The 14,912-nt window shown below is 33.3% G+C and overlaps 1 protein-coding gene and 1 long non-coding RNA gene across 3 annotated transcripts in view; both read right to left on the reverse strand.

Annotated features, from left to right (window-relative positions):
• Positions 1-14,912, reverse strand: part of LOC136168571 (uncharacterized) — a 332,652-nt gene that overhangs the window by 25,341 nt on the left and 292,399 nt on the right. The gene's annotated exons all lie outside the window — the stretch shown is intronic.
• The window catches only part of EDEM3 (ER degradation enhancing alpha-mannosidase like protein 3), a 72,922-nt gene that overhangs the window by 25,341 nt on the left and 32,669 nt on the right, over positions 1-14,912 (reverse strand). For both annotated transcript variants that reach the window (XM_065936196.1, XM_065936195.1), the window contains exons 7-13: positions 12,341-12,475; positions 9,964-10,069; positions 4,301-4,398; positions 2,963-3,088; positions 2,671-2,754; positions 1,567-1,650; positions 903-1,027 (exon numbers count right to left, since the gene is read on the reverse strand). In XM_065936196.1, coding sequence (XP_065792268.1) covers positions 903-1,027; positions 1,567-1,650; positions 2,671-2,754; positions 2,963-3,088; positions 4,301-4,398; positions 9,964-10,069; positions 12,341-12,475 — 758 coding nt within the window. The remainder of the gene's footprint in view (positions 1-902; positions 1,028-1,566; positions 1,651-2,670; positions 2,755-2,962; positions 3,089-4,300; positions 4,399-9,963; positions 10,070-12,340; positions 12,476-14,912) is intronic.

Raw genomic sequence — 14,912 nt, forward strand, 5'->3', positions numbered from 1 at the left:
CCTTTTACCACTTTCGTTTTTCTAGTCCTGATCCTTCAGGACACAAGGTGCTCTAGAAACCTTTAAGTGAATATCACAACCCACTCTGCATTTCACATCCCTTTAATATGATCCATAGCACGAATACAATACTTTAAAGCCTGTTTATCTGCCTACCCCAGTGATTCAAAGATAGAAAGGACATGTCTTTATATCTGTAATCTTCAAAAACTAGTATAACTCTGGCACATAAGACATTTTAGTAAATATTTGTGGAATGAACATTTGCTAACCAAATGAACAAATTTTAATGTTCATTTAGACATGTGTTGCTATGTTCTGAACAGTTAAAACAACCAAATCGAATGATCCTGGAACAACTGGAATTTTACTGACTTTCACATTAACCAAAGCATGCTTTTTGTATCTTGAATGCTCCATGTCATCTACATCTATCCAGTATCCAATAAAATATAACCTGCCAACAATCCTCCATAGCCCTCCAAATCAATAACAGAATAAGAATATATACAGTAACCACCACACTGCTTTTGACTGAACAGGAATCATTATCCAGATCATTTATCATCACCTTGATGATTTCTAACATTTTACATAGCAGAAAAAACTACTAACAAAGAAGAAAATTCCAACTTTCCTAATACTCCAAAGACCAAGCTTCTGATGTTTAACAATCATTTATTCATCTATTTAAAAATCATTTGAGCACTTACTATATGCCAGTCACTATGGCAAAAATACAAACTTTCAAACAATTAAAAAAAAAAAGCACAATGAACTAAGATTTACATCTTCAAATACCCTTGTAAAAGCATTTAGCATATCTGAAAGCTGACTAAGAATCGTATTTTGTGTTGTTTCAGAGTTACCCTGAGGAAAGTGGAGGTTAGGAATTGTTTTACCTGTCCTCATGACTTCCAGTACGAACATCCTTCATGGCAGCAAATCCGCAAGGCACTCTAGCATATTTATTTAAATTTTCAATAAGTGTTTTCCCTACTTCAAGGTAGTAAGGATCTCCTGTAGCCTATTAAAAAGGAGAATATATGTATACATATACATAGCTTATATAGTACCATAAAGCCATTCATTTATCAAATATTTATTGAGCACCTACAGGGTGCCAGGCATTGTATCAGGCACTGGAACACATGTTACATGGAACCTAGTTCTGCAAATAAGCCATGAATCTGCTTTATGAATTTCTTAAATACACAACTGGAAAGCAGCACAACTGTACATCTTAGGCTTTAAATGAAATTTCTAATGCCCAGAAGGGATGCCTGACTGAAAAAAGGCAAGAGACATGCTTTAGAAAGCAGCTCTAGAATATAAAATTTCTCTTTAATGCAATGCTTAACAAATGTTTTGAAAAGGCATAAAGCTTAGCTGTCAATTCTTGCATCTTTCAATACTCTGTGAATTAGATGAATAAGAATCATGATATATCCAACCATTATAACATTAAACAAGGACTTTGAAAACCCAATATTAATTATGATAAGATAGTGAGTTATCCAACAGAGAATGAAGGCTAAATAGCAAAAAAGAGTTAAATTAGCTTACTTTATACAAGAAGTAGGTACTTTCTGCAAATTCTGGCCTTAAAGGATGTTGAGCCCAATGTACCCTGAAATCTGTGGTAAATGCCTAGATAAAACATACAAATATTCATAAAAGTGGGATTTAAAAAAATAGCTCTGTAATATGTAAATTAGATCACAGACAAGTAAAAATAGTTAAAATATTGATAACAATCTATGAAATGAAAATTTCATTGCTTAAAATCACAATTCACTTTTGTGAGGCTGTTATTTTTATCAATTAAATGGGCTTGCTTCTTTAAATGATCATTTTGGCTATTAGGAAGCTTAGGAAAAATTATGACTCAGTAATGCCACTACACGTCCTGATGGCCTACATCATTGTTTTCTTTCTTTTTTCCTTATTGCCACTTTTTTCTCGTAATTATTAAGTCCCTCACCCTCCTATTTCTATTTTAGCATATGCGCTTTTTCTTTTTTTTAAATAAGGATCTCAAACCCTCTGTGGCTTGAAACAAATACTTCAGGAAGCCTTGTGTATTGGTGAGATGCGTAGATATCTCACAAAGAGTACGGTCATATACAAATTTGGAAAATTTTTATGGTACATTTCTGGAAAGCCAAAAGGCATGGCAGTATCAAGCTAGCAAGAATATTTATTACTAACATACAAAAACCAGGGAGCATAATTTTTAAACAGCATGAAGAGCTAACATTTCCAAATATCCAGGGAGCACATGTGATCAGCAAAGCATATTCAATGTATGTAGTTTTCATAAAATACACTTTAGAAACTGAAAAGTACAAAAGTCTCCCTAGCTGGCAGGTATGTGTCAAAGCTAGAATGAGACAACATGCAATGGTATGGATTAGAAAAGGTTGAGAAATACCAATCTGGAATATTTTTTAATATTAAATTAATAAACTGTCAGCATTATCCTAAACTAGACTTCTCTTAATACATAAGGAAAAGGAAAAACATATACTGTGTAAACCCAAAATATGTTAATTGAATAAACTATTTAACCAGGAAAAATAAAGAAGAACCAATCTTGAAGATGACATTTTCTACCTTTAAATTATTAATCTATAGATTGAAGTAGAATTCTAAAGATGATCTGCTTACCTCTGGTAGAAAATTGTGTTTTTTAATCACCTGATATAACATTTCATGAGTTTCAATAGCAGGTCTAATATCTCCCTTTAAGACCTAAAAACAATAACAACAAAATAACCTAGTAAAGCATGAGTTGATGTTATTTGCAATCATTATATACACAGAAAAATCCAGGTTAACACAAATTTGAGTGTGACTCTGTTTTGATAATTCAATTTTGGAGATCACAAATACACGTAATCATTCTACTTCAGTATTAAGAGAATTATGAGGTTTTGTGTTTTTTTGTTTTTTTTTTTACCTGCAAACCTGGAAAAAAGGCAAGCAAAGCATCCATCCAAGTCCGAGCATTCAGCATTGGCTTGTGGATATGAACATCAAGGAGAAGAGGTGGCTGGCTTATGTACCTCATTATGGCATCATAGTGCTAAAAAAGGTCACAATATGTGTTCATGAAAGTCGATGAGAAAAGATGTACTGTTCTAAATACAGCCTATCATTAAATAGCACTGTGAAGAAATGAAACCTGAATTTACATATGAATAAATTTACTAAGGAATTGTTACCTAAACTAATGCATCTCATCATGCTGTCACTCTTATGGTTCACTACCTCTGTCTTTTATGGTCTTAAAAATTTTTTCTCCCCTTCTTTCATCTTCTCCGAGACATTTCTCAGCGTTGATCACAATAGGTTGAGCTGTCAGAGTCAATGAATGATAACAAACCAAAAAAAAAAATAGTATCTGTCCCCATGTACCTCAAGAAAATCTTGTTATAATCTAATAAATGATATATGTAATAGTGTTTCTAAAAGTATTCAACTGATGACTTATTAGGACTTCTACTAATAAATAATTCTCATTCTGTGGATAAGGAATAGAAGAAAATATCTAAGTTACTTGCCCAAAATCACAAAACCAGTGGTATAACCAGGATTTAAACCCAGACAGGACAGCTCCCATACTTTCAACCACTATATTGCACTATGCCACAATAACGTGAGTAAACTCATGAGAGGGCAAAGAAATGGTAAATTATTTTGAAAAGAATGTGGTGACACAGTTGATGCATTTATTCTAATTAATTTCAGTTTGATTTAATTACAGACAAAGGCAATCCAATTAGGTTCAATAATCTCCTCCTCCACTCCTAAAAATATGCCTATGAGTCTGATCCAGACTTAAGGATGTACAGACCTGCTTTTGAAACAAATACTCCCTGGTTTGTTCAAGTCTCTAAAGCCCCGATACTTGGTGTGGTCAAGGACCAAATCAAACTTCCTAACTATTCCAAAAAGAATTAGAATACAAAGGAGAAGGCTAACTAGTAACTAATTTCAATAGATTCTCTTCCTTGTATAAAAGATTAGGTAAAACTCGTATCTACATATTTTCTTACTTACTGGAAAATCTTGAAAACTTCTGATAGAAGAAAATAAAAACTACTTTGCAAACTAGTTTTTGAAATGTACGTAGCTTTTTACCCTGCCCCTGTCCAACATCAGAGAATACTGATCAAAAAACTACTATATATTTTTAAATAATTTTTCAAAATATCACTCACATGACTGAATTTCGATCAAAATCTGGCAAATTATAAATTGGCTGTAAAATTAATACAAAATTGGAACAACTTACTGTATTAAATCTTTCCAGAAAGCTGTCATCTCCAAGCAAGACATAGGCTTTCAATAGATATTCATAATACGAATCAATCCCTGCTCCAACTCCACTATCTATGGAAAAGACATATAAATGTGATTTTTCATTAAACAAGTCTTAAAAATTCTTTACAGAGTATAAGGTACTAACACACTAAGAATGAAAAATTAGTCTAAATATGAAACTGTCAAAAGTAAAAATTATACATTTATAGAAACATTAACCCTACTATATGACCAATAGGTTCCTTTACTTATAATAGTTTATATGTTTAAAAAATTCTTGCTTTGTAAAATTGGCTACAGAAGTCTTATTTAAAAGCCAGAGATCCTAGTTTTAAGAATTTTTTTAAAGCTGATTTTCTAAAGAGGAACTTCAAAGAGGAAGCACTAGAGGTCATTATTATGCAATTACTATGTAATTACTGGATCCTCTATCGGTTAGCCATCAATCTCCAGTTATAACAGATATGAGAACAACACTGCTGCTGTTCAGAGGTGTGACAGTGCCACTGCTGAAGCTAGCGTAACGGCTGGCTTTTTCCTCCAAGATCATCACAGAAGACCAAAGGAAAATAACAAGAAAACTCTATGAACTTGGTGGGGGATGGGGAGGAGAGGGATTTAGTTCTGGAGCAGAAGGCAGCCAAGCATAGCTATAGAAGGATCAAACAGCAGAAAACCTGCTGGAATTTTGCTCTGGCTTCTCTCCTACCACTGCCTTAAGATAACCACGTCTCCTCCCACCCCTGCTACAGCTCAGACATACATTCTAGGCAGCCTCAGGAATAAAATCAGAGCAGCACAGAAGTCCTATGTAAGGAACTGAAATCAAAAAGAGATGGGAACTAATTTTAGATACTCTCTTCCCAACCTTTTCTCCTTCAAACTCTTAAAGCTAATGAATGACAATCTAAGCTATAATTACAATTATAATCTTAGAAATAAAAAAAAACAAAAAACAAAACAACAACAACAACAACAAAAAAGAAATCCCTATATCCAGGGTATACTCCAGGCCAATCAAATCATCATCTCTAGGAGTCTAGGCACTGGTATTTTTAAAAACTTCTTAGAATCCATCCCTATGATAACTGGTGCTGATAGGAATTGGAATCTTTCCCACAAAGTAGGTGACAAGTCAACATGAACTTATAGAATAAAAACATTTCAGATGCATGACTTTTTAAAAATAATAAAGTACTGGACTAAGAGTTTATTTGACGTATAAAATATTACAACAGGCAAACCAAGATTTAAAATTAGTCTAATAAACACACTAAAGAGACAAGAAAGAGATTAGCAATACAAAAGAAGAAATTTTTAACCGAGAAGAAATTATGGAATAAAAACATAAGAAAATTCCATAATGGATAGGATACACAGCATCTAAGATATAGCTGAGGAACAAATCAGCAAACCCAGAAGACTACATGTAATAGCAGGAATTGCAAAAAGAGATAAAAATGAAAGAGATAAAGTATCTTAAAAAAAAAAATCAACTTTCAGCAATGAAAAACACAGATTTTAAATTGAAAGGGCCCACAGAATACCAAAAGGAGAAATAAAATTCAACACCTAAAATTATTGTTACATTTTCAGAAACTTCTCTGCTTTGATATTCTTAATTTTCTGAAGAAAAAGCAGATCACAAATAAGAACATAAAAATCAGAATAGCAGGTTTTTAAAAAGAAATTTAACAAGACAATGGCTTCCCTGGTGGCTCAGGGAACCCGCTTGCCAATGCAGGAGGCACGCATTTGATCCCTAGGTCAAGAAAATCCACTGGAGAAGGAAATGGCAACCCACTCCAGTATTCTTGCCTGGGAAATCCTACGGACAGAGCAGCCTGGTAGGCTACAGTCCAGGGGGTTGAAAAAGAGCTGGACAAGACTTAGCGACTAAACAACAAGAAGACAACAGAGTTGTATTTTCAAAGATTTGAAAAGAAAGAACTTGAACAGAAGATTATTTACAGCCAAACTTTCTCAAATATGAAAGCATAATAAAATTATTGTTGGGCATCTACGGCCTCAGAAGCTATTAAAAGCTACTGAAAATCGGTTGGGATAAATATTTATACAAGAAGAAAGGCAAAACTAAGAGATATTGCAAGAAATATACAAAGTACAGGTGACAAAATACCTCTTTAGAACTGAATACTTTTAATGAAAGAGGGAGGAGGGACAGCACTAAGATCAAAAGAAAAAAGAGAAAACGTTCATAACTAAAAAGAACTAAATATCTATAGGATACTAACAGTGGATGAAGTTTGGAACAGGGGGAGAAAATGGCAGAGCAGGCTGAAGCTCCTGTCTCACTAGAAGGTAAATATAGGTTTCAATTAAAAACAAAAGGATTAAAAGGAAACAAAAAAGGTGAGACACACTGAAATAATAATTAAGATAGTATAAATAAATCAAATATATTAAAAATGCCAATAAATATAAACTAAAGTCACTAATTAAAAGACAAAGACTGACAAAAGGATTTTTTAAATCTATAAATTTTACAGGAAATAGCATGAGCATCTGCAAAGGTTGAAAGTAAAAGAGCAGAAGAAGACCCATCAAGGAAATACTAAGCAAAATAAAGCTGACTTAGCTGTATTACTAACAGACTAAACAGACTTTAACAGAGTATTATTAAATATGATCACTACATAATGATGACACATTCAACTCTGAAGAGATAGCAATTTTAAATTAACGCAGCCAACAAAATATATAAAGTGAAAATACAACTACAGAGAGATACTAATAGGTGCACAATCATTGTCAGAAATTTTATCAACCTTCCTTAATACACCAAGCAAAAAAAAATTAGCAAGGAACTGCACAACATTATTCACTGAGAAATTGACACATATAGAACTCTATATCCAACAATTAGAAAATACACATTTTTTTCTTAAGCACAAGTGAAAGCTGACCATGTTCTAGGCCAAAAGAAAACCTTAATAAATTTCAAAGGATAGGTACCACACCGGAGAAGGCAATGGCAGCCCACTCCAGTCCTCTTGCCTGGAAAATCCCATAGACGGAGGAGCCTGGTAGGCTGCAGTCCATAGGGTCGCGAAGAGTCAAACACGACTGAACGACTTCACTTTCACTTTTCACTTTCCTGCATTGGAGAAGGAAATGGCAACCCGCTCCAGTGTTCTTGCCTGGAGAATCCCAGGGATGCGGGAGCCTGGTGGGCTGCCGTCTATGGGGTCGCACAGAGTCGGACACGACTGAAGCGACTTAGCAGCAGCAGGTACCACACAGATCATAAGGATCAATATTAATTCTTTAAAAGAACAAGTAACTCAGTAGAAAATGGACAAAAATGTAAGAATATCCACATTTTTTAAAAAAAGGAAACACATAGCCAATATATATGAAGATGTGTTCAAATCATCAGTGCTCAAATACAAATCGAGTCACCATGGGAAAACATCTATACACTCATTTGATTGGCAAATCTTTGAGTATGACAATATAAAGTGCTAGAGAGGATGCTGACCCACAGGCTCTCTTCTATGTTGCTGGTGAAAGTATAAAGTGGTATAAAGTGGAAACAACTTTAGCAAACAATCTTATATATCTCCTATCATTGAACTTTAACTTAGTCTATGATCTAAAAATTCTACCTAGATATATAGACAAGAGAAACTTTTATATATGTACAACAGAAGAAACACAAAAATACTCACAGCACTAGGGTTTACCAGAGTAAAATCCTAGAAACAACCTAAATGCTTATAAATTCATGGTTTATTCACACAATAAAGTATTATGCAGCAGTCAAAACAGAATGAACTACATCATACAACAAAGTACAAGAATTTTAGTAATATAATTTTAGGTGAAAAGTCTCAAAAGGTCTCATATGACATGATATCCTTTTATAAGTTAAAAATAAAAATATGTACATTAAGGAATACATATGGATGCATAAAAATTTATAAAAGGAAAGCAAGGGACTGACCAATACAGATCAGAATGATGGGTATTTCAGTTAGAGGCAGATGTATGAGATTACAGAGGTATGGGATTACAGAGGTATGAAGAGTCAGGACCATAAGCAGAAGTAGTATATTGTCAAGTTAGCTGTTTCTGTAATGGATGGTCGGTCTGTGAGTACTTAATATATTATTAAAAATGAATTAAATAGAATGAGCCATGCATGGACCAATGATAAGAGTGAATTAAGAAAAGAAACTGCAAAATTCTGAAGCCAGGATTCAGATCAGCTTCAGGAAAGGACCATTTAGATAACACTTTGAAAATTTTCAGACAGTAGTGAATAGAGGCAATAATTTTAATATGTTCAAATTAATATTTACATAATTTCATTTATTTAAATATGGGCAGTTATTTTTTATTTTATACATAAGCCTTTAGAAACAGAGAAATGTATAAATAAGATAAACAAATCTCATTAGTAATAGTCTAGTGTGTTTCCATTTGTTTATGCCTGTTTTATAGGGTTGTCTTATAAAGATCATATTTTTATATGATTCTACATCCTGTTTATTCATAAAACATTGTTATATGTTTTGTCCCTTGATCCAATTCAATTTAATAACTTACTACTCCAACACTGATGTAAAATAATTCTCAAACATTGATGTTACTCTTTACTGATGATCACTTAGACTGTTTCCAAGTTTTCCATCACCACAAATAATTTTACGTGATAAACATCTTTGGGAACAAATGATTTTCTACCTTTTATACTGTTTCCTTAGGCTAGATTCCCAAAAGTGAAATTTTTGATTAAAGGAATTAAAATCACATTGGTGAGCATTTCCTTCACAGCAAGCATCACACACGCCAGGCACTGTTCCGAGTGCCTGTGCTGCGTGTGTGTGTCTGCACTCAGCTGTGACCGACTCTGCGACCCTATGGCCTGCAGCCCGGCAGGCTCCTCTGTCCATGGGATTTACCAGGCAAGAATACTGAAGTGGGCTGCTACTCCTGCTCCAGGGGATCTTCCCGAGATTTTAACTCATTTAATCATAATAACTCTGACCGACTGCTGCACTGCAGAAACACAACACTGTAAATCAACTATACGATAAAAATTTTGCTTCAATAAAAATTATAAAAAAACACAAAAAAACAAAAATCAACACAACAAAATCATAATAACTCTATGAAGTACTATTATTCTCATTTTCACAGATACAGAGGCACACAAAGGTTAAATATTTTGCCCAAGATCACACGACTTGAATTCCAAAAATATGGCTCCGGGGTCTATGCTCTTAGTTACCATGCTATACACAATTTCTGGTGGTAGGGAAAAAAAAAAGATTGGTGATAGTACTATTAAATATAGATTTCCACTTAATCACACTTTGATGTGAGATGGTTAAGGTATTCTGTTCCTCTGGTTCTTAAAGAAATTAGTTCTATTGTTTCATCTATAATGCTATAAGGTATGAAATAGGATATTAAGCCATCTGGAATAAGGGTGCTATTATTTGGCACCAAGGAAGAAAATCTGGCTACATTTGTTAAAATTCTAGCAATCTTGTGAGAAATTATGCTTTATACCGTCATAAAGACTATTTTAACAAATAAAAATCCTTTATTTCCCAACCGATTTTAGAATGTGAAGGCTTAATTTGAAAAGTCCAACTTACATACCTTTTCGTACCCAGTCTCCAGTATGAATATTTATAGTCACACCCACTAAATTACTACTTCTCTGTCTTTTCTCCCAGAGAAAATCAAGAGCTTTTCTTGCATATTCCTATAATAAAAAAAGAAAAGCATACTTGAAGAACTGCATATCTCTGCCAAACAAAAATCAAGGGCCCATAGTATACTTTTAGGATTAAGTAAAATTCCAAAGATGATCACTTATACATTTAATTTCCTTACAAGTAAAAAATATTGGCTCTTTCAGCCAAATGAGTCTAGTTAGAAAGAATGACTCTAAAAATGCTATTTAGTGCCATTGATCTCACGTTGAGACCATCCTTGTCCATCTACTCTTGTAGTATAGGTCCACATTTACAAACAGGAATTATTAAAATAAAAACAGTTGGCATATATTAAAATAATTTCTATCTTTTAATGCAAAGTGAAAATCTCCTTAGATATGCTCATTCACAAAGCTGAAAGAGAATTTCAAAGTTAGTATGCCATCTCTGAAACAGAACAGGCACTTCAAATCCTACATTGTAAATAGCAGGCAACTTCGTTAGTGAAGAGTAAGTAAAGCAACTAGCATTCATTTAACAGTATCAAAATTATAACTTTATAATAACATTTTTCTCTTCTTTTTTCATTTATTTTTATCCCTTGGACATTAAATTTTCTGATTAAATTCTTGGCTTTGGATGAAAAGACGTTAAAAAAACAAAAGCAAAGAACATGTACAAAAGAATTAAGTTAAAATTAATTTCAGAGCATGAATCTACTCAGCATTGTGGAAGTACTTCTATAAAAGAAATCATTAAACCAATTTGTCACTCTGCAGATTTAAGAACAGGGTATAAAATAGTTTTCATTCTTGATTCAATCTATTTATGCTGAATTTATAAAACAAAGCAGATTGCAACTTTACTTAACCGTGTAATTTCAGAATCTGAAAAAATTTCATAAAGATTACATTTCCCTATTCCTATCTTAAAGCTAAAGAAACAGGACCAGTGAAATCAACAATTTAACCAAAGTTTAAAACCAGACTACAGGACAGCTATTAATGATATGAGAATTCAGATCTCTTCATATATACCAGACCAAAGGTCAACAAACTTTTTCTGACAGGGGCCAAACAATCAATATTTTAGGCATTATGGGTTAGACAATCATTGTCACAATTCCTCAACTCAGTCACTGCAGCACAAATATAGCCATAGACAAAAATCAATAAATGAGCTGGCTGTGTTACAATAAAACTTTGTTTAGAAAAATAGGCAGTGGCTTGATTTGGCCTTCGGCTGTAGTTTACCAGTCGTGTATTAGTTTGAATCTCTTGTCAACTGTATGAGGTTGCTTCTTCCAAAATAAATCACATTCAACAAGTTAAAGAAAAAGCATGGTTTTAAAATATAAAATAACCCAGTGGAAAGAGGCCGGGCTTTGAATTCAGAAAGTCATGGATTCTAACTCTGGCTCCACTCCTTCACCCACTAGTCAAGCATCTCTGAGCCTCACTTTCCTCAAGTGCAAATGCACCTCAGAGTTTGTAGGTCAAATTAAATTAGAAAGGATGTAAAGAATGACATTTTTTTTAAATGAAGGAAAAATATTAGCCAGCAAGTTAAAGAATAAAAATTAAACAAAATAAGATTAACCCATTCTTAAGATACTTTGAACATACACCCACACAAAGACCATTAAACCTGTTTTATGTATACTCACCCCCAATGTCTCTAAATGCTAGTATTATACAGTCCCTATTTCTGCTCATTCTATGTGCACCATTTGCTGAATCTGAAACAATTCTAAGTCATACGTTTGAATATAGACTGTTACTATTGCACTCCAATGACATGGTTAAACAAATAGCTAAAATTAAAAAGTGTGAGACATAGATAGTTAACAACAAACTATTTGGAGGATATTAAGTCTCTGGATAACGAATGATATTACCCCTGGAGTAAACAAACTTACAGATAAGACTCTCACTGAAGGAAGTGCAAAAATTTCACTATGTTTTAGAAGATTAGTGAAGTTTTCAGAAATGCAATAGACCACACAGAAGTCTAACAATAAAACAAAGCGACACAGTATTTCATATAAGACATCTGTGACATCAAATTTCATGTAAGTAATACAGCTATGGCATTTTCTAAGGATAAAACTAAAAAGTTACACTTTGTGAACAAAATGCAAAGTTGTACTTAATATACTATGCTTTTGACAATTAAAAACTATGTGCTGAAATTTAGACAAAATGTTCACTAAGATAACAGAAATCCAATTGATTCTCTTAATACTTGATCAATGAAGAGAAGCTATAAAGTAGTTATTTATGCCCAACACCCAGGAGACCAAACTATGAAAAGCAAACCTCAAATATCGTTGCTCCTGTGAACCGACTCAGAGCAGCAAACTCGAGGATCAAGGTGCCCGCACAAGCCGTACAGGTGTCAGTCTCAGTGCCTGTCCGGGCTTCTGGTTTTCTGATACCAAACTTCAAATTGATCTAAATAAAACCAGAAGATCATCCCTAGTGATTATCAAGAGACAATGATTTCTGGATAAGAATTATTTTTCAATTGAGACTCTAATCAAATCATGAAAATAACTGATAAAATAACACTGAAATTTTATCTGCTGACCTTTGTGACTTTCTGATTAGCATCTAGGAAAGTACATTCTAAGCACATACTATTCATGGGATGAGTAAGTTTTCATTTAGCTTCTTCTTCAAGGATATCAAAATTCAGTATCAATATAATAATTATACAAAACAAATACCTGCTGTAACAATCGTGTCCTCTGGACAGTTTGAACTAGTCAGTACCAAAATAGGAAACTATACCAGTCCTAAAACAAATTGAGGTTTAACTAAGAATCTGTGAAAAAGCAGTACTGTATTAGTTTTTCATAGAGAAAAAATTAATTACAGTATATATTTAAAAGAAGATTAAAATTTTATTCACAGGTTTTAAAATTCTGAAATATAGAGTATGTTACCTGCTGACAGACTAACAAATAACACAAAGAAAAATGTTTCAATGAGCCAAATAACACCACAATATAAACTTGAACCAAGTTGACCAGAAATGAGCTCTAGGGTTTTATGTGGGCATAAAAAAAATAACCATTAACTGTTCAATAGCATTTCTGTCCAGCAAATACTTCTGTGTTAAAAACTTTATTGCAAATATTATCAATTATGTACTCATATCCAAGGGAGGTTGATTGTACCAATTTTCATGAGCAAAAGCAGCATTTACTAAGTATATTTAAGAAGGATGGGAAGGTAGTTATTTTTTACCTGTAGTCCTCTTCTAAAAAAATAATTTTAAAAATTATATTGATACTTCTGAGGATAAGTAAGTAATATGACTTTGTTTTACGATAATGACCTTAGAAGCTTCTGTTTCAATTTCTTATCTGGTTCTCATGTTATGACAAAAGTGAAGAACTGCTAGATTCTTCAAAATTCAGCACCTCCATTTATAATAAAAACTAAAAATATTTACTAAAAGTAAATTCAATTAACTAAACATTTAGATGGTTTAAAATAATTTTGATTTCAATTTTAATATGCTAAGGAAACAAAAAGATTAACAAGAAAGTTTAAGCCACACTAATAAGCAAAGAGATTTCACATTTTAAACCACACAAGCAAAAAAAATTTCAAATTAGAACATGTTTCCATTTTTTCCTCATTAAATTGGCTAAAAGTGAAAGTCACATCCAACTCTTTCCAACACCATGGACTATACAGTCCATGAAATTCTTCAGTCAAGAATACTGGAGTGGGTTGCCATGCCATTCCCTCCTCCAGGGGATTTTCCCAACCCAGGGATTGAACCCCGTCTCCCACATTGCAGGTGGATTCTTTACCAGCTGAGCCACAAGGGAAGCCTAAGAATACTGGAGTGGGTAGCCTATCCTTTCTCCAGCGGATCTTCCTGACCCAGGAATCGAACTGGGATCTCCTGCATTGCAGGAGGATTCTTTACCAGCTGAGCTACCAGGGAAGCCCAAATTGGCTGAAGAGAGATAATACACAGTGTGGGCAGCAGTATGACCCATGCACTTTTACATAACATAGAAGTATAAAGTAGAACCTTTCTGAAGAGCAACTGGTCAATAAGCACACAAAGCCTTAAAAAGCATTCCAAAATTTTATGGCTTTTTTTTCCTTCTAGTAATTTATCCTAAGGAAGAAATAAGTAAAAAAGATGTGTAGAAGGATATTCACAGACAAGCTATTTAAAAATATCATAGAAGAGATAGAAATTTAAATAAGAATTTAATTCTAGTCTGTTTCTTAAACAATAACAACAAAAAAGATGTTTTCATGATCCACTAAATCAAAGGGTAAATGAATGGGCTGCGACCTCCAGTTTGAAAAGCATGTAATATTGCGCTGGATCTCCAGTCAGAGATTTCTTGATGGAGGAAATAAGTCTTATTTACATTGGTAGAGAAGTTATTATGGCAAGCCTAAAGGTTTGGAAATGAAAAACAAAACCAAAAACTCCCTAGGTGTTTTGAAAAACACAAACAGATTATTTTATCTGAAACAGAACATGCATTTCATTGGGGTATGGGTATGAAAGAACCTCAGAACGGAAGTTGATTGCCAAACCAGAAAGAAACCTGGAAGTTAAAGGACATTCACTGCAAAAGGCAGAGTCAGTAAATTTCTGAGGGCAATTGGATAAAAACCATGCTTTAGTAAGATTAATTTTTAAGTCTCTGAAGCAAAAACTAGAGAGAAAAGAGTAAAATATACATTTGTAATAGCTTATGAATACAATTATATTAGTTTCAACAATAAAGAAAACAAACAAATAAAGCATTTAACAGGTTGAGGTATCTGGCCGAGGTAAAAAGGAAAGAGTAATACTGTTATTAATAATGAAATATATCAGTAGAGAGTTCTTCCCATCTTCAATAGC

This window comes from Muntiacus reevesi, chromosome 5 (genome assembly GCF_963930625.1).
Source record: "Muntiacus reevesi chromosome 5, mMunRee1.1, whole genome shotgun sequence".
NCBI classification, from domain to species: domain Eukaryota; kingdom Metazoa; phylum Chordata; class Mammalia; order Artiodactyla; family Cervidae; genus Muntiacus; species Muntiacus reevesi.